Genomic DNA, 21027 nt, shown 5'->3' on the forward strand with positions numbered 1-21027 from the left:
CCATTTTTATTTGTTATTTCATTTTTGATAAGCACACACCTCCGTGAGAGAAATCTGAAAAACACCATCTATGTAACAAATGGAATCACAGATTTGCTCAGACTGATGCAAAAACCCCAGAGCCTGTTTCTTTATGCTGTTGGTGAGGTGGAGCATGCTAATGGAGACCACCAAGAAAACACAACCATATAAAAGCCCAGCATGCAAATTAGAAGAGACACCTTGCTGTTCTGGTTACTACATGTGGTTAGATGTCAGGAAACATCTGTTTTCATTCAAGCTTGAAGTCACAACATTAGCAGCAGCAACTTTAGCCAGTCCTTCTCTGTGCAGGTTTATCAGACTCACATTGTTGCTCAGGTATATTGAACCTCTTTTCCAATATTTTTGTAAACAAAAAGTTTGGGTATAGATTCAGCTGTCAGATGATCTCACATTTTACTATGAAATACTTTACATGGTCAATTCAATGAGTGCACTTTGCCAAGGTCCTGTGACTGCAAAACAGCCTCCAGATTATCACCCCTCCAGCACCATGCTTGGGAATTGGAGCTAATGTTTGTGTTTGTTGTGCTTGGGATCCAAACTGTGAGAGTATTTCAATCAAAACACACAAACCGATAGTAAGGGTGCATTCACACTCTGGTCCGCCTGAAAACGCAGGTCTGGGTTCGATTGAGGTGAACTCTGGTGTGTTCTGAATGCGTATGTGAATAACAAGCAGGCCGGAAGCAAACTACAACACATGGCATTCTGGGTAAATCAAATCAAATCAACCAATCAGTCCAACAATAGCAGGAGAACTAAGTTGTCGCCTTTTACCAAAAACAAAAGAGAAATCCTACAACAGCTAAAATGTGATCCCACTCCATTTTTGTTTGCATTTTATGAAAAAGGAATTTGTGCTTAGTGTCTTCTTCGGGGGGTTTTTGAGTTTTTTCCTCTGGTGATTCTTAGAGCAGCGCCACCACAGGAGAGAAGGGGAACAGGATTTTTGATTCATCTGACAGTATGGTATGAAAGCGAACCACACCAAGTGAAAATGTAACAATTGTTGCAATTTTGGTCCCCAATCAATCTGGATCAACTGGACTATCAGGCATGAAAAGAACCTAACAAAACTGACTGAATGTGTCCAATGGCCAGAAAACCACAAGCTAGTTTTTCTTTGCAATGTTGCTTTTTTCTTTGCACTGATCTTCATGGTGCTTTGATTCTTTACACTTTTCAGACATTTTGTTGTAAATTTGCTACTGTTTGGCCGAACATTTTATTCTAGAATAATCTGGTACACTGAGACATTTATTGCTGGTTCACACATTCATCAATAAATGAATCTCAAACACTGTTTCAAACAAGAGCTGTCCAAATGATGAACTGAAAAACATGCACTGAAGGTAAGATGAGACATGAACACTGTAGTCCGTTTCAAGCTGTAATCCAATCAGCTGTGCCTCAAAAGGCCTCTTGGAAGTTTTACAGAAAGTCACGGAAAGTATTTTAGTGAAACTTGGACTAATTGGAGCAGCTCTTTTTGACTCTTTGTGAAAAGCACAAGGTTGAACTTGGCAGCGGTGCTTTAAAACAGCTGCCAAACAAAAGCTCTCATACGGAGGTCCTGACAGACAGAATGGGCAATAAATCCTCATTTATGTGATGGTCACTGAGGTGTGACAAGCTGGCTTCCACAAGACGGAGCTAGATCAAAGACTGGGCAGAGATGGAGATGGCTGGATGGACATTCACCTTTGGCGAAAGATTCTGTGCAGATCTGACCTTGACGTTCTTCATCTTAATCTGGAAACCAAAGTAGAAATGTCACGTTTGCAGGATTTTTGGAATGGATGTGGAGCTAATTTTGAGTCTTAAGACTTCAAAGACTTTTCAATACTCACTGTGTAGAAATGATCCTTAAGTTTGCTCCTCTACTGAGCACTGAACCCATAATTTCAGGAATTTCATTTCTTCAATTGTAGATGAAAGGTAAAAAAAAAACAAAACAACAAAAAAAAAAAACAGCTTTGAAAAATCTGATAGGTTTGGAGAATACAACAAAAACATAAACTGGATGCAGGACTTTTTACATTTTTAAGAAGTGTTAGTTAAAGGGGACATAATAGAAAAAAATCACATTTTGTACATTTTTGTACTTCAATTTGTGTCTTAATTGCTTCTAAGAACAGCCCAAGTTCTTAAAAAAAAAACAAAACAAAACAAAAAAAAACAGTCAGCCGTTTTTTGACTATAAGTTCTTTATTTTTTTTGGTGTTTGGAAAATGAGCCGTTTCAAAAACATCCAGAATATAACGTCAGAAATCAGCAGGTACTGCACATCACTAGCAACCAAAGATGTACGGTTATGTAATTGTGCATCAGTTTGCAGTGATTTTCACTTGAAGCGCCGAGTTGAGGGCGTGGCCGGCAGCAGTTTATCTGGATTTAAAGTGACAAAAGGCCCTGAAAGAGCCCATTTTGAAAGGAGCTCAAATTCAGGAGTACCTGTTGATTTGATGAAGCAAAGGCCTGTTAATTTCAAAACAGTAACCACAACTGAGTGAAACAATGGATTGACCAACACTTAGAAAATTGAGAAAATCCAAGGAACTCAGTTAAGATTTTAGAAGGAAAGTTATGGATTAACAGAAGTTGGGAAAGTTTTTTTTTTTTTTAACCATTTCTACGGCCAATTTCAAACAACAGCATGCAAGCATCTGTTATTTAGCTGCATCACAACTTTACAAGGCCTGGAATAACAATCTCAGCTAACTGAAAGGACATTGCTGAAGTTGTTGAGGAACCAAGAAGGCTCAAGTCCACCATGAACTAATTATATGTATTTGGTCCATAACAGTATGAGAGGGGAACAAATGGACCTAATTTTGATTAATACTAGATGTCCACTGTGACCAATTAGTCCACAGAGGTGCCTAATTACCCATGAATAATAAATTGCTCACCAAAAAAACAATAAAAACTTAGGAACGTGCAGCTAAAACAGAAACGTAGGTGGCCAATTAAAAAAAAAAAAAAAATCCTCACAGAAGCCTAGAATGTGAGCAGCAGGCGAGGTGGACGTCCAGTCATTTTAATAATACTTAAAGTTTATGAAATAATACCCTTCCCTCACAAGGAAAATTGTTCAGTCAATGTGATGAACAGCATCAGCACCAGCTTGTTTTGAAATGAAAAGTGTGTAATATTTTATTTCCACATTTATGAATAAGAGACAAGACGAATATTGCTCTGCTGCTGACGTGATTTATCCAGAGACAGATGAGAGATCATTAGAGACCAAACTGTAAATCCAGCTGAGATTTCACAGTGGAAATGAAAAGAAACGGTGCAATGAGTCCATAAGGGACCTGCAATTCAAAAATGTTGAAACTTGATTAACACAGCAGCGACTTATTGGTGAATTTGTAAAAGGTCGAATGCATCAATATTTTCCATCTTGATTTTAAGGAATTATCTGCAATGCAATTAGATTTAGATTCGTTTGTCTAAGTCAGAATACTTACATGTTAAATAATACTATTATGTAATATCTGTAATTCTTTTCCCACTAAAAAACAAAACTAGTAAGCATCCTTCATAAGTTGTGAGAACATTTTCCAGTACTTTGTTTTACTAATTTCTCATGTGGAAGAATTGTGAATTTTGAATTAATATGAGTTCCAGCCAGAGTTGGGTAGTTACATTCACTGGAGTAACTTAAAAAAAATCACTTCTGATTACAATAACAATTTCCCTTTGGGATCAATAAAATATTTCAGAATTTGAATTGAATTTGAATTCTTAATTTGTTCACTGCAATTGACTCATTGACTTGATGCAACCTGCTGGGTTTAATTAACTGAGCTTACCAATTAGAGTCTTTTTTGTAAAGGGCCTTGAGAAATTCGTTGGCACCATATAAATGAAGTGAATAGAAAATAAATGTATTCTCATGTTATATAGATGTTTTTGTGTCACTTCAGTAGACGTTACTCGGTCATTTAATTTGCGTGGTGGAAACGCGGGACTTGTTCAAACTGGGATGGGATTCAACCAGGAGCTTTTTGTTGTGGTCAGGAGGAGCGTCTGGGCTGGATTCAGCTGCCCTGCCGCTTCTCCTCAGGGCAGCAGCAGTGGTGCAGGCGCTGCCTCTATATAAGACCCTCCAAGATGCCTCCCAGATCGCTTCCTCCATCATCATCGCCTTTGACTGCACCTCACACCTTCTGCTCCAGAGCCCCACTTTTACAGTAGCGAATGTTTGGTTAAGTGGAGCGGATTTGTCCGTCTGTGGCGCTTTTTGCGATGTCCGGATTGCAGCAGAAGTTTGTGGAAGCGGAGCGCCGGAGCGCACAGGACGCGCGGCGCAGCCTCCGTCTCCAGGAGTGACTCCGGAGGGAAGTTTTTGAACATGGGGAAAGGAGAGCAAGCGGGATTTTCCACCCTTTAAGGCGTCACATCCCCAGGCGTGGACAATGGACACCCTGAGCCTGTCAGTGAACGCGGTCTCCTCCACCGTGGCAGCGGAGCTCCCCACCACCGACGACCCGTTCAGCGGACCCATCAAGAACATCGCGCCGTGGAACTTCACCGTCCTGGCCGTCGTCATGTTCGTGGTCACCTCGCTGTCTCTGACCGAAAATTTCCTGGTCATGTTTGTCACTTTCAAGTTCAAGCAGCTCAGACAGCCGCTGAACTACATCATAGTTAATCTGGCCATCGCGGACTTTCTGGTGTCCCTCACCGGCGGACTGATAAGTTTCCTGACAAACGCCCGGGGCTACTTCTTCCTCGGGAGGTGGGCTTGTGTCTTGGAGGGCTTTGCCGTCACTTTCTTTGGTAGGTTTAGACTTTTGTTCTGGACTTTTTGGACTCTGTGGACCGATACATTGCAAACTCTGCAGCTGTAGGCGTCAGAATCTGAACAGATGAGTTTGATAACTTCCCTGAAAAGCTGACTTTTACCACCTGCTATCAGAAACGGGGAGAAATGAGAAATTAATATCTGTAAAATATGTCAGAATAACTTGAGCATGCATCCTCTTAGAAAAAAAAGACATATTTTCTGCTGGTGCAGTAGAGATGCACCAATCAGGATTTTTCTGGTTTATTTTGATTCTCAATTTTCCTTGCAAATTCTTATCTTCATAGATTATAACACATAAGACATTTTTTTTCTGATTTCTTGTTAGAAGTAGTTCTGAATCTATCAGGAAATGAATAAATTACATTATTATCACATTTATGATTCAAAGCAAACATCCTAGTATTTGTTTTAATTCACTGAAAAATTGCATTAAGTATGTGTTCATGTGTTTAGAAAATTTAGGCCAACTTAGGGACTGAATCTTTTCCACTGTCTGTCAGAACCCAACCACATACACTGGAGCTAACTTTAACATATCCAGAAATGACCAGAACAGCATTAACTCTGACTTTTAACACATTCTGGTGAACAGGTACAACTCGGAAAAGAGTTCAAATATAAATGAATTCCTGTAAAAAATGGCAAAGATTTACCTTTTAGTACATCTAAAAGGTAAATCAAATTCTTTCATTTATTATTATTAGATGCACCGATCATGTTTCCATCCTGGTACCAACTTCCTGTTTTCCTTGAGGTCTGACTTACTAATATTATATTTGATCAATCCCACTTTGCTTTTTTATAACGCACAAAAAAGAAAGAATATGTTCTTTGATAATGGTAGTGCATCAACATGCATGCTCTTAGGTGATGTGTTAATAGACTAAAAAGGGTGAGTTATCAGTGAGAATAAAAATACATTTTTCAGTTCTCGTCTTATTAATAAAGTAAAATTCACTGATTCTAGTGTCTTTATGATGCAGAGATAAAATAATAAAGTAACATGCTGTGGATTGTAACTAAAATGGGAGATTTATGGTAAAATTTCTCTGCAAAACACATGAAAGAGCTTCTGCTCTTTGAAAGTGGTTGCAGTTTTTGGCTACTATAAGTACAGGGATGGATAAATATAGTTTCCACAGCTCTCGGCATCAGAATCGCAGCTTTCTTTCAGATCACATGCTTTACAGGTGAGTTTGATGGCTTCAATGACTCCACAGATTCCCAGAATTCAATTAAAACTGACGTTTGTCACCTGCTCACGGACAGGAACTTCTTGGAAAAGAATCCAAGATGTATCTGTGAAAAATGTCATAATAACTTTGACCTTCTGAGTGCAGCAATTTCATTCAGTTTCTTTGAGTAGTCATGCACTGAAAAGGTTATCATGTAAAATTTGAAAAGTCTAAACTGACTCACATCTGATGTAGAAGGGACGCACCAATCAGGTGCTTGCAGGCTGATAATGACTCCCAGTTTTCCTGAAGGCCAATTTTGACCAGTTCTAGTTCATTATCACAAATAAATGAGAAATATAAACAGAAACTAAGAAAAGGAAGGAATTTTGTAACTGTTCTAATTTCTGCATCACAGCATTTGCTGTGAAACTCTAAGGAGTTAAAATATCTGTGATGATTCAGAAGAAAATCTTCTGAGTCTTTAGCTGAATGATTTCTTTCTTTATCTTGGAAAATGTACCAAACAATGACTTTTCATGGATAGTAAGTCGTTAAATTCGAGGCGTATCACTGGAGTATTTACATGCAAACTCTGAAATCTGGAGTTTAATCATGTAAAAAATAAAGTCATTTTGCTAAAAAGTTAGAAAAAACAACAACTTTCCTAAGCAACATGAAAAAGTAAAAGGTGAGCCAAAAGTGTGTTGTTGCTCAAACACCAGCTGTAGCTAAATATCCTGCTAAATTCACATTTTCAGTAAAATTCAAAAAGGAACAGAAAAAAGTAAAATAAATTCCTTTAATCCTTTAATAAAAATAAGCAATATTCCTAACATTTCTTATTAAAACACCAATTTCGGACTAATATTTGACACATGAGGTTTTCAGGTTAAGCTCAATTTAGTGAAGCTCAAAAGTTAATTTTTTGTTCATATATTGTTCAGGGGTGAAGAAGCAGATACCTGCCTTAATTTTTTACTTTTTTGCACCTGCAAAGTATTTGCTTTTATGCTCTAAAAAACAGATTCACAAAGTTATGCTCACATCAGCTGCAGAGTCCTGCAGGAGTTTTCTCATGTCTTGCCATAAGTAGGTTACCATCCCCGTGATCACCAGGTTAACTAATTCACTGGGTTTTGCTTTAGGGCCTTCCTTTACTAAAGCACATAGGGAGCTCCGAATGCAGGATCATGGGAATCGGTGAGAATAAATGCAACCAGGAGTACCTGAATAGTTCATGTGGAAGTCTGTTCTTTTTTTCACTCTGAGGAGAAAAAGCTTTTCTTCTGATTCACCTTTGGAAAGGTTTCCCTGGAGGAGAGAGAACGTCCTCAACAGGAAATTACACCAGATTAAAATCAAATCAATGCTTTAATTGGACATTTCCTGCCTTTTTGCAGTGTATCTGAATCTACAGTGCTGTGATAAAGTAAAACAACAACCGGATTTAACGTTTTGTTCAAACAGCACTCTTTAAATGGTCGGTTTGAAACTTCCTGAAGCTGTATAAAAAAAAACACCCCTGGACGTTGATGCTGCTAATTTTACTCTTGAACCTTTATGCCAGATGCTCTTGTTAAAAAGAGGGTGGTAATTAAACAGCCAGTTTCCACCTGCCTCCTTTGTCCTTTGCAGTAAGTCTATCAGGCAGATACAAAGACTACCTGACTACGCAGGGATAAGTAATTAACTCCAGCCTCTCAGAGTGACTTATTACCACAATTAAAGGCTGCCTTTTGTAGCCCCATTAGCAGGCAGCAGAACGCACCCAATCCAGATCATTAAAGTATTTCCAGAAACAGCGCAGCCACGCTGACCTCTGGGATGTCTGCTTAAAAATTCAGAAGCATGTTAGAGACCAAAAAAGGATGTGAAACCCCCTCGTGAGCTCGTTTTTCTGAATCACACACATTAATCACCGGTGCGTTTGTGGTTGCTGATTTCCTCAGGGATCGTGGCCCTGTGGTCCTTGGCCGTCCTGTCCTTTGAGCGCTTCTTTGTGATCTGTCGGCCGCTGGGGAACATTAGACTGCAAGCCAAGCATGCCATCCTGGGCCTGCTGTTCGTGTGGACGTTTTCCTTCATCTGTACCTTCCCTCCTGTTCTGGGCTGGAACAGATACACTGTGAGCAAGATCGGAACCACCTGCGAGCCCGACTGGTGAGACACTCGAGTTTTGTTGCTAATGTGGGCAGTGGAAGCTGAATGAAGGGCACCCTTCTCCATATAAACACCTAGTAATTAGGGCTTGAAATAAACCAACGGCAATATATAAGGTGATAGATTTATGAGCAATATCAATAGAAAACAGCCAATAAATGTTCAATAATTTCACCGAGTTCTGATCCAGATCTGCACAGCATTCTGGGGGATGTAGGCAGAGGGAAAGTGTGAACTGCTCAACTTCTCATAGTCAGCTAAGCAAGTTTGGTGGAGTCAACAAACTTACCCACTCTTCGGTTTCCTAGCAACTCACTCAATCTCTGGTTACCTAGCAACAACCCATTGAGTCACCTGCAGTTTCATGTTTGGTCACCATGCTTCACCTAGAGACAGGTTTTTATCGTACCATTTATTTATCGTGAACAATTTCTTATAGCGATAATTAGATTAATTGTTCTCTCGATAGCTTCCAATTAGCTTGCAGAAATCTGAAAAGTGTGGCTTGTATTTGCATCCAGCTGCTGTGTGGAGCCACTTTTCTCCACATTTCCAGCTGCAAGTATTCTGGTGTCTACCAGTTTTGTAAACCTTCGGCTTTATTTATCTGTCAGACTAAAAGAATATGAACACATGGTGCACTTTTCAATCCTCACCAGGTTGTTATTGTAAGTAAGAATGTTTTTAATAACTCATCTGTATTAAAAAAAAGGTAAAAAAACAAAACAAAAAACCTTCACTTTTTTAGGGGGTGCTTTGCAAAAATTTTGAAAACCCTTTACAATTATGTTTTTCTTCAGTTATGAATGCCTTTTCTTTGTGGTGTGGTATACGTCATAAAATCTCAATATAATACATTAAACTCAGTGGTTGTATTGTGACAAAATCTGGCAGACTTTGAGGATAATTTTACAAGCACTAAGTCTTATGGACTTTTTTATATACTAAACTAATTTCGATAGGTTTCCGCCTAATAATCCCCTCCAGGTATTTACTTTTTATCCACATACCTTTGACACAAACAGAAAAAGGTAACAGACCTGTTGCACGCGGCCCAGGGCCTTCAATCTGAATGCGCTTCATGAAGGGAGCGGAGCAGCAGGCCTGCTGTGACCCTCTGCCCCCAGGGAGCCATCTGGATAACACTATTTAGATGTTTTGATCAAAGGCGTACGGATATAGAGTGGTAGGATATAGAGTGTTGACCTCGAGCCCAGAAAGGAGAATTATTTCGAGGTTGAGAACAAATGGTTCACACAGAACAATTAGCAGATCTCTCATTGGAGAGTCCATGACGTCTGGCTGCGTGACGCCACAGGTGAGTAGAGCAGCGCTGCTTCACAATGATACGACTCAAGAAGTAAAAAAAGTTACAGTGCAGTAAGTCTACTCCTACAAGTAATTTTAAAATAAATGTAGCAGAGTAAATGTAAGTATGACAGAAGGCATTTGGTTAAAAGCAGATCAGAGATTTCAGAGGTGTGTGTGTGTGTGGTCCAGGTGCTGCAGCATCATCAGTCTGGTGAATTTAAATACCTCATTAATGTGAAAAATTTTGACACTGAAAATGAGTAGACCACACATCAGTCCTGCAGCTGTATTCATCTGCAAGACTAGAAAATGTGGCAAAATAACAGTTTTGCAGTTGAAATCTGTGGTAAAAATATGATTAGAAAAGAGATTATTCCCTTATGCAAACTACAAACAAAGAAGAGTAAAGGCCAAACTGGCTTTGATGCTAACAGCAAGGACTAAGCTGGTCTGCCTTTAAATAAAATCTAGAGCAACCAGTTGAGTTCAAAACTCAGCTAATAATGCCGTGTAGCACCCCTGGGTGTCATTCATTCTCAGTAAAATGCTGATTTTAGAGGACAGTGGTGAACAAACAGCATCATTAAGACCAAAGAGCACAGCAGGTCAGGGAGGAAGTTGCTGAGTTTGGGTATAAACAGTATCCATGGATTAAAAGGCCGACCGTAACTCTGGAGGGGCTGCAGAGATATACAATTTTGATTTGCAAGAAAAAAAACAAAACATTTTCTGTCGTGTTTGGAGTTTTCCACACGCAATGCAGAGGAAACATCAAATAAATGGTAGAAGGTGTTCTTGACAGATGAGACTCTCAATCAAAACAGACAAAACTGACACGGTTAAAATAGAGGTGGCAGCATCATGATGTGGAGATGATTTCTGCAGCAGGGACAGAGATGTTAGGGTTGATGTCAAGATGGACGCAGCAAAATAACTGAATCCTGGAGGAAAACCTGCAGCTGGAATGGAGGGACTGAACACAAAGGCAGGCACAACTTTCCAAACTTATTCCACTCCTATGCTTCATATTGATAACACTTGAAAAACATACATTGAAATTTGTTGTAATATGTTAAATGGTAGACAAGATCAATGGGTGTCAATACTGAAGGCACCACTTTTAAATTCATTTAATGATTAATATAACCTGGTGGTGTGCTAATTAACTCAATTGGACGAAGGAGCTAATAGCCAAAGTGCTTGTTTCAGACGTTGCTAATGACAGTAAGAGTTAAATATTTGAACATTTAAAGAAATTATAAAGATGGAACTAATTAAAACTACATAGGCGCATGAACATCTCCCTTTAGCTGTAGAAATACTTCAAATGGTTTACTATATTTGTTATATTCATATTGATTGATTATATTTAAATGGGACAGTTCATATTAATGAACGTACAATGTTGTCAAAAATATACCGGAGTTAGAGAAATGCTAATTTTCATCCATGGTGCCATAACATCTCAAAAAACCCTTTTTGAGGGACAAATAACAAAATACTAATGTTTTTTTTTTATGTTTACAAAACCATGTTGCAAATATAACTAACACAAAATTTCTTAAATGTACCCAAAAGTGACACCTTATCGATTTAGGACCTGGTGCTGCTAATATGTGACAGTGTCACAACACACTAAGGATGATGCATTAGGGGCTAATTAGGGATAATCAAGATGACACTCTAATTACACTTTATTAAATAAAGACTGCAAGTTGTAGCAAATAGAAATAATTATAGTGGATCTCTTTAGATCAACTTTTTGTCCTTGTATCAGAATTAACTCAAACGTTGTCGCTCATTTCCTGTTTTTGAGATTACCTAATTTCTCAACTGACCTCAATTTGTCTGATTAACCAATTGAGAAGACTAAATATCTAATTAAGTGAAATCAGTCTGATTAAAGATGAGGTACTGCTGCCTGCTCACACTGATAACTGACATACCGGAAACATAGCTTGCTAAATGTTCAAATGGCATTATGGTAATTGGGTTACACAGAACTGAGTTAACTTCACAGTGTTCTTCTGTTTAAAATAAAGAAATAAAATGTTGTGAGATCTCACCTTTAGCCTGGAAGGGACAGGCTAAATGAAAAAAAAAACCTGAAAAGGAGAAATCTCTAATGAAAGAGTGTCCAAAGTGCAAAGCAGAGGCAAATGATTCGACACGGCCATCGATCACAATTCAAAAATGGGTTGAATTTGGTTTGGAAACATTTAAATAAATAAATAAAAAACTTAAGGGTGCAATTTTCGCTAACGTAAGGCTGTTTAAAAAGATACAAATTCATGTAGAGAGCAATATGCAATTTGAAAAATTAGGAAATTGTTTGCCGTTTGTATTTTTCTTCAACCAGATAAACCTTTGAGATACTGATCGGTTTTCCTGAGAAATTACTTGTTTTGTAAAAAAAAATATTGTGTGATTAATTTACTGTTGAACAGGTAAACATGAAAAAAATAAAGTAGTTTTTTGAAATTTTACTGAGAGCTAAATTTTGTGGTGCCCTAAGCACTTTGAATTTAACATTTTTCGAAGCCAAAAGTTTGAACACCCCTGCTATAAACAGCTGCACTTTTACGGTGCATTCAAATACATCACCTACATCACACTACTGCTGAAAAACTGAGTTTTTAACTCATAATAGACACCTAAAAGTCTACTTAACTAACTGGTAAATTGCAGAAGCAACATTTCCTGGTCTGGGCTTTACTACAACAGAATCATGCTGCTCTCTCTGCCAGGTGGATCCCCAGAAATTAATCTGAATGGTGTTTCTTTAGAGATTCGTAGGTGTTCTTATGGAAACAACTTAATTAGGTTAAATTGATGTCCTGAGGGCTCTTAAGTGTTTGCAGAGATTAGTCTCAGCTGTGAAATTTTCCATTTAACTAAAGCTCAAATGAGGAGCCAAACTGTGATGTTTCTCCCGAGTCACATAAAAGCTCCTGAATTTCACAGCGTCTCATAGCTGGGAATTGATTGTTTGCCTTCTGGTTCTTAAAGCGACACTCAATTAGTGTAGCAGCTGATCCAAGTATCTGCTTATTACCTTATCAAGAAATACTGTAACAGTAAATACCAAATAGCTTACAGTGATTATCAATGTTTTTTTTTTATTTTGTCTTCCTCTCCACAGGTATTCAACCAACATAACAGACCACAGTTATATAATAACTTTCTTCGCCACTTGTTTCATTTTACCACTTGGAGTGATTTTCTTCTGCTATGGGAAACTCCTCAGGAAGCTCAGAAAGGTCAGTTCTGAGTTGGAAGACATTGTGTGCAGGGTGCTGCATAAAGTTAATGTTTTTATGATTCCCAGCATTACTGCTAGATGATAGAGATACAGTCGTGAAGTGCATAGTCAATCATCGTTTTTTTACACAGTTTGTAATTGGAAACACCTTCAGTAGCTCTGTCTCCATCACAAATGTCAATATGCTGCTAATGCTGAAAAAAGTCAATTTCACAATTGCAGCATTTTCTTTAATTTAGAAACGCTGTCAACATCACACGTCAGTAAGTTTGTTCATGCAATAAGTTAAATGTTAACATGCTGCAGTGCTATCCTCCTATGACTTCCTGTCGTCTTCTTCATCTTTTCCGTCAGTAGTAACATTTGATTGTTGATCACTTGACTAGTATAATGCGAATAAAGTGTTTCCATTGCAGTTTTGCAGAATGTATAATTTTTTTTTACAGCTGTGTCCCTGGAATCTTGTTCTAATTATTGTCCTTTATGGATGCTGATATTTTGTATATGACCAAGAAAAGGCTATAAACTGCTGACTTTTTCTGCAAAAAAAAAAGAAAAAAGCACACAATCGTTTTGGTGACATAATTCATCGATGCATTAATAATTTCTGTTTCCTTCAGGTATCTCATGGTCGTCTGGCAACTGCCAGAAAGCCCGAGCGGCAGGTGACCCGTATGGTTGTGGTGATGATTGTGGCGTTCATGGTGGGTTGGACCCCTTACGCAGCCTTCTCCATACTGGTCACAGCTTATCCCACTATTGAGCTTGACCCAAGGGCGGCTGCCATCCCGGCTTTCTTCTCCAAAACAGCCGCCGTTTACAATCCAATCATCTACGTCTTTATGAACAAACAGGTGACGGTTCTCTTTAAAGCAATATGAAGAAATATTATCACAATAAAGAGCGTAGCAATCTATTTTCATGCAGCTTTTTGGAAGTTTAAAATATCAATAACTTTAGCCAGATCATAAATGGTCTTAAGACGGCACAGCTAAGCATTTCTTGCTAAATAGCTGCATGGAGTCTGGATGTCCATGTGATTACAAAGAGGGGATTTGCAGACCTATGGATGTAAACAGCATTGAGAAGACAGGGAATGATTTCAATGGGGTTGCCTCAGACAGACATAAGGTGCCAACAGTCATGTGAAACAATTAGGACACGCTAACCTCTGGAAAAACACTGGAAAAAATATGAAATAACAGCACTTAAGCAACAAAAATTAATTTTCCTGTTTAATTACATTTAATATTCTATAATGGTCAGCTGGCCAGGTCCTGCTGGAACAAAGCATCCCCATGAAACTGGTCTGAAATTATTTTTGTGAAATACTTAATACTTTTTCATTTTGGCTGTGACTTTGTGCAAGCAAGACAATACAGGATTGCATAAAAAGTGTATTACAATAAAAAATAAACATTACGATAAATTCTCACCAATATTTTGAGTTTCTGTAGGCTTTCTTTTTACGTCGATGGTTTCAGAGTGAAAGCTTCGACCTGAACATGGTGACAGTTATTTTAAAGCCTCCCCTCTTGTAGACTATTTCCTATAAAGTGGAAAAGCTGATTTGAAATTCCTTTGAGATCTCTTTAAATCCCCCACCAGACTCATAAGCAGCTAGCTTCTGTCTAGAGGCCTAAGGCAGCTCTTTCTATCACAATGGTGTTCACATTTACTTCAACAATGAGGATACCAAACTAAATGTCCAAGTTTCAAACAGGATAAACATTCTAGTCATGTGGGTCTGATTTGATATACATTTATGTAATTTTAGCCCAAAGCAGATTGAAATGATGGCCACTTATGATAGTTTTATGTTTTTAGATGTCAGAAGTTGAATTTTTAAAATCTGGCAGGTTTGAAAGGTTCTCTTGTAAGTTTTATTTTATTATTTTATTGTTGAAGCACGTCCTAATTTCCTTCACATGACTGTATGATTCCAGCTGACCTGCAACAGTCAGATATTTTTTCCCCCACTAGGGTGCATAACAAGGTGAGCTCAAACAGTCTGAGGGGATTTCCATGATGCGTGACTAACTCTGCTTGTAGTTAGTGGGTGAACGCCTTCAGCCAACTCAAAGGTCAAAAGTCGCTGACTATGAAACATCCTTGGATGCATCACTTCATGAGGTTGTTTAAAATGTTTCGAACAGGTTTTAATCTCTCAGTGTTACCTCGCTTAGTTTTAGAGTTAAAGTATTTAGAAAATGCTAAAGATTTGAGTTGAAGTTTGTCATGTTACATTCAAAATTTCAGTTTATTTCATTGGCAGTTTCTATTACAGCTGCATGTGTTTTGGGGTTCATTCACTTTTGCAAAAATTAGCTCAAACTCAGTCATATTGGATAAAGAGTGTCTATGAACATCACTTTTCAGCTCTTGCCAGGAACTAAAATCAGATTTAGGTCAATCTGATATTGGTAGACAAGGGGCCTCTGCTAAAACAAGGTAATAGTCGGGCTGAAAGATGAACCTCCATTCCTGTGTGAAATGTTTTGCAGCCTAAAACAGGTTTTCTTCTAGGATAGCTCTGCTCCATCCATCTTCCCTTATCTCCTTTTTACCAGTCGCATTTCTAAAAAGCAGGTACATTTCGAAGGAAATTAGTTGCTCAACATTTTCTTTCAGAGTGCAAGAGTAAAGGGGACTGAGTACAAAAGAAAACCATGATTGCAATTTTTTTATTTGTAAAACAGCTGGTGTTGGTGTGCCACATAAAACCCAACTAAAAATATTGAAGTGTCTGGTTGAAACCTAAAAACAGTTAAATACTTCAATAAATAAAATAAATATTTGTCATTTTGTAAGGCACCACAAGTTCAGATATAATTGATAGAATAGTTAAAATATAACTGACCAAAAATACTACAAGCAATAACAAATAGCTGTTTGTAGATGCTTTAATTATTTCATACCAAATGACTTCATTTGGTTATAAGAATAAATGTTTTAAGGCCACTCATTAACTGTATAAAAGCACAATATTTTGCAGTTTGCCATAGCATATGTGTGTGTGTGTAAGCATAATGTAAAAAAGTAAAGAACTCATTCTCAGTAAATCTGCTATAATTTATCACCTTATAATGACAAAACGATGGAAGGAGTCAGAGGACTGTTTAGAAAGGTTTGTGTAATGTTTGTTGCACATACACTAAATGGTGAATAAAAACATCAGATCTCAAAACACTTTGAAATTCTGAGGTGGGACCTTAAGGAAGCTGTGCCAATCATTTTTTGATGACATTGGGACCTAAAAAAACAAACAAAAAAGAGAGAACCCAGATTTCACCACACTTTCAGACCTCTAAAGTCAGACAGATTAATCACCACTGAGATGTCGCTGGTAAAGATGGTTTGCAGTCTACTGAATCATGGGGGTGTATTTATTTAACAGGCTTCCTATTTTGGCTCCGCTCTTCATTAATAAGCATTTACAGATTAAAATGCAATCGGTTTTTTTCCACACTTAAAGTTAGATTACTATAATCTTAGAATTGAGATAAAATTGCTTCATTTTTTTGTCCTGAAAACATAAAAAACCCCTTTCAGAGGATGAACCTGTTTCACCATGACTGGAATATCTCAAATGTTGTGGATTGAGAAGAGTTGACCTTCTGTGAACAATACGATGTCCATCAGTACCTCTAAAGAAACTGCCAAACCCAATTACATTTGTAATAAAGTACTTGGTCCACAAAGTCTGAAACGGAGAATTTTAAACAGTTCTTTTGAACTAAATATTACATTTCTATGCTTTTTCTGCAGTTCAGGAAATGCCTGATCCAGCATTTTACCGGCATGGGAACCATCCCAGAAAGCAACATGAATCAGACCACAGAGCGACCCGGAATTACTGCCGAGAGTCACACGGGGGAAATGTCTGCCATCGCAGCCCGCATCCCTGTAGGCGGCACCGTGTCTCCCAGATCCGATGACTCCCCAACTGACTGTGGCTCCTTTGCTCAGCTTCCCATCCCAGAGAACAAAGTGTGCCCATTGTAACTGCAAGCCTTCTTCCATTAGGTGTCATTTTTCTCCCTAAGAGTGAATATTACCAGTCTGTCATCCAGCTACAGTGTGCTTCAGAAACTCTGTGGACGCTAAGAGAAATTCAGATAATTAGTCAATGTCTTGGCTATACTTTGAGGGCACTGGCACTTTTGAAGAACCTTCATTGTTCTCTGGAACTGTGGAAAAGTTTTGTGCTTTAGCCTGTTTTGGTAGTTTGTTATATTTTGTTTAAAATAGGGCCAGAAAACAGCAGTAACAGATATATTCAGCCTTTGCCCTGTAGGCCACTTGTAAATACTCAATACTCTCTCTCTTCTTTTTCTCCTTGTCCCTGATGCACTTCCTGTTTATGAATCACATCAGTGGGCACTTCAATTCAACTTCATAGTGCAGCAGTGGACTGAAAAATCTCGACATCAGTAAGTTAAGGACTGGTCAGTGTATTTCAAAAACCACAGTGCATCCAGGCTTTCATCTTGTCCTTGCCCTCTCCTTTGAAGCCCCGTGATAGCGTCTGCATAGAAAATGTTGATTTCCTATGCTGTTTTCAGTGTTTGCTTTGGCAGCAAGCTTCAGTCAGATGTTGTGTCAAAAGCACGAAGCGGTCTTTGAATTGGGAGTTCTTCTATTTTTTTTAGTGTTTATTGCACAGACTAGTTTGGGCCAAGGCTTTCATCTTTATTGAGTATGGTTGAGTTGTCTCACCAGTCCGCCATTGTTTCTTTTGCAGTTCTAGAGTCAAAGTATTAATGAGCTGCTAGCAAGAGATCAGGAAATATGCAACACCGCATATGAACAGCACTTGTCTAACAAGAAGCTCTAAACACTTACTGGCCACTTTAGTACCCAGAGTCTTTTATTAATGGAACTGTATGATTTGTGATTAATTTTTCAAATTGAGGTACCAGCTGTTCTTCAGGAATCAAATGCCAAGCACTTTCCATCTGACAGCTGTTGTAGCCAAAACCAGAACAAGTAAAACTACCAATAACCCAACACAGTAATTTAATGCAAAAATATTTCTACTGCAGCAGACCTGCCTATTTTCTGGACAAACAGATACAGATACTCTGTGGTACTTCTCAGTACCACAGAGTATCTGCAGGTTTCAACAATTCAAATTTAAGACTTTTTAAATGCTGCTTTGAAAGAAAAATGGCATAAATACCACTTTGAATAAAATTTAAGACCAAAAAAAGCTATAAATATATGGGATGGTCTGGGAATCCTGTTGAATTACAATCAAGCATAGCAAAATCTTTTACATTTCTGGGGCCTTTTTGTGGCTCTTGGCAGCATCTTTGTGCTTCTTGTCCTCACAATGCAAATGTTTTTGTTTTTTCACAGAATGCACCTAGCCAAATATGGGTTGGCAACAGAAGTGACCCAGAGGCCACAACTAATATTATTTGTTGTGGCTGACCAACGATAAATTTTACGCTTAAAGGGTTCAACACATGCAGATTGACGCTACTCCCTTTCCATTAATTTCCTATAAGATTTATACAATGAGGGGAAAGTCGTTTGCCCTCCTGCAGCCAAGCATCTGATGACATGCATGTGAAATTTTGCTCATAAATGTAGAGGTGACAAGATCAAAGATTTTCAACTTTTGTCACAGATATCACTATCGCTATTGTTAGGTTTCACCCCATCATTCGTCCATCACCTATGACAGACATAAAAAGCTAACTAGCTAGCAAAGGTGTATTAGCAACTAGTTAGCGGTAGCCTCAATCCAAACTGATTGCTACAGAATGAAATGAAGATGTCGACGCGCAACTCGAACTTCTGCCTGCTGGAAAAGTCACACAAAAAACTATATGAGAATATACAAAAGGAAATAGTTATTTCATGACAACATTTAAAACTTGGGATAGACGTATATAAAGCTAGCTTGTGAATTTAAGATTTTTTAAGACCTTAATTTTAGATGCATGAATTTAAGACTATGTAAAATGCACAGACACCCATTACCAACTGAGTGTTGTACAAATACTTTAGCCTTCCTGACTACTCTTGCTCAGCATGTCCATTCCTTCATGATCCACTTGTATCCAACATCTGGCATCTCCTTCCACCAGGTAACAAAGCTCAAATCATTTCTTGGACAACACAGTTTTTTCACTGTACTCCAATGTTCTCTGCAGTCACTGAATCCCAGTCTAACACAACTCCTTTTGGATATCGAGCTGACAAATCTACAACATGTCTGATGCCAACATCTCAAAGTGTTGACAATACCTTGCTAAAAGTATGTCAAATGTAATAAAGGCAATTGTAAGGGCCAAACTGTGTCAAACCCACTATTAGCACCGTGTTCCCTGAAAGTTGGGACACCGTGTTGCTAAGTGTAGTCACTGTGACAAAAATGCAGTGGACTAGGGTTGCTTTGATAATTAGCCATAATTTCTATATTAAGCAAAAATCAACAGCAATACGGAAGTCAAATGATGTCCAACAAACTAGCACCGAAGCTTTAGCTACAACAGGTGTAGCAGTGAGTGTTGCTAATTGCTGGACTTTGTGTTGCATGTTTGTTTACTGTTATTTGGTATATGTCAATCACTGTTATCTGCTGCACAATGATACTCTATGTATGAACAATATAACATTATGGTGTCTGTGTGTCCCAGTCATGTCAGACAGTTCTATTCAAAATCACATTATGAGGGTGTGTACATCTGTGCTATACTTATTGTAATACATTAATGTAATCATAACAGTATGGGGCCCTGGTGATCACAAATGCTAAGTTTGGTGACATCCTTCAATAATATTACCACAGTACTCTGCGTGTCTCTTTTGAAATGGGTAAAAGCGGTTTTAAATGATCCAAACAACGTTTAACTAATGTAAATGATTTTTGTTTGCTCCTTTGGGTGTTTCAGAGTAGAGCTGCTACTCCTGTGCATCTACAGGAGTCAGAGACTGAATCTTGACTTTAGGATGCTCCATCTTCTTAGTGTAACCACTTTGCCCACCAGAAATGTTGTAATGTTCACATAAAATGTCAAATTTGTATTCAAAATGTACCGTTTGCATCATTGTTTTTCTCAAATCTCAAATTACAGTTTGCTCATGCTGTTTGTTGATTCTCTCCTCTTTTCAATGTCTCTGTCTGTTTTGGTTACCCTACAATATTCCAAGATACAGTTGCATTCAAGCAGCATCAAAATAAATAATAGTGTATCACCATTTTATGCACAATTAACCCAAAACACATTTATATATACGGCTTTAGAAAGATGGGCTACAAAAAAAAAGATTGTCCACAAATACATATTGGCCATTTGGTAATTCACTACTTAGGTTTGACACACATATTTAGGATTAAGGTTGCACCGATTGCATTTTTCTGGCAAATTGCCCATTACCAATTATTAAGAAGCCTGACCTGCTGATTCCAATTTTGACCAATACCATTTATTTTGGTTTGAAATATCACTAAATATAGCATGAAAGTTGGTAAGAGTGATGTGACTATTGTTAACTGCAAACGTTGGCTTAGACATGCCATGACCTGGTGGGCCAGTCTGTCAGTCAAACCTCTCGGGACAGCAGGAGATGACAGTGGTTGAATTCTAAACCTTTGGTTAGGCAGTTAAGATCGGGGGACAAGATCAGCTTCCGATGCAAGTATCGGCCAATCATTGATCTAACTAAATTAAGGAAATCGGCTGGTCAATAAATCTATGCAACCGTATTTAGGATCTTAAGTTTGTTGCTCTGTTAGATCCAAACAGTAAAACGGCTGCAAAAACCAATTGTATCACTGGAGTTTATTATGATTTCGTGTAATGCATTGGCATTTTGGAGGCCTAAACATAAACAAAAACTTTTTGCGGGCACATAAGTTGAATGTGAAACTCACGTATTTTAAGGGTTTTTGCAAAAATCAAAATAAAAATCGTTAGTGTCCTTTCAAAACACCATCCCTCTCCACTTTATTGTAGAGCAGTTGTAGTTCTCAGGGACTACTTACCTCCATGTTATTGGTGTTTCTCTTCTGCCACACCTGACCTGAATAAGTGGGTTACTAACAGTCTCCTGCAGCACTTGATGGGATGCAGAGGAGGTGGTGCAATTACTTGAATCAATTGTTCTGCAACAGAGACGCATCTAAAATATACAGGATTGTTGATATCGGCTCCTCAGTGTTACATAATGTAAAAAAAAAAAAAAAAAAAAAAAAAGAATTTTTAAAAACAAAAAAAAAAAATAATTTCTCAACCTCCCCA

The 21027-nt window shown here is 38.1% G+C and overlaps 1 protein-coding gene across 1 annotated transcript; it reads left to right on the forward strand.

Annotated features, from left to right (window-relative positions):
• The first annotated feature begins 4068 nt into the window (after positions 1 to 4068).
• On the forward strand, positions 4069 to 19890 carry valopa (vertebrate ancient long opsin a). Its single transcript, XM_015022753.1, has 5 exons — positions 4069 to 4833; positions 7989 to 8199; positions 12653 to 12770; positions 13393 to 13626; positions 16541 to 19890. The coding sequence occupies exons 1-5, from the start codon at positions 4470 to 4472 to the stop codon at positions 16775 to 16777; spliced, it is 1164 nt and encodes a 387-aa protein (XP_014878239.1). The 5' UTR covers positions 4069 to 4469; the 3' UTR covers positions 16778 to 19890.
• The last annotated feature ends 1137 nt before the right edge of the window (positions 19891 to 21027 follow it).

Source organism: Poecilia latipinna, unplaced genomic scaffold (genome assembly GCF_001443285.1).
Source record: "Poecilia latipinna isolate Pla-1442-1.1 unplaced genomic scaffold, P_latipinna-1.0 Scaffold3095, whole genome shotgun sequence".
Taxonomy (NCBI): domain Eukaryota; kingdom Metazoa; phylum Chordata; class Actinopteri; order Cyprinodontiformes; family Poeciliidae; genus Poecilia; species Poecilia latipinna.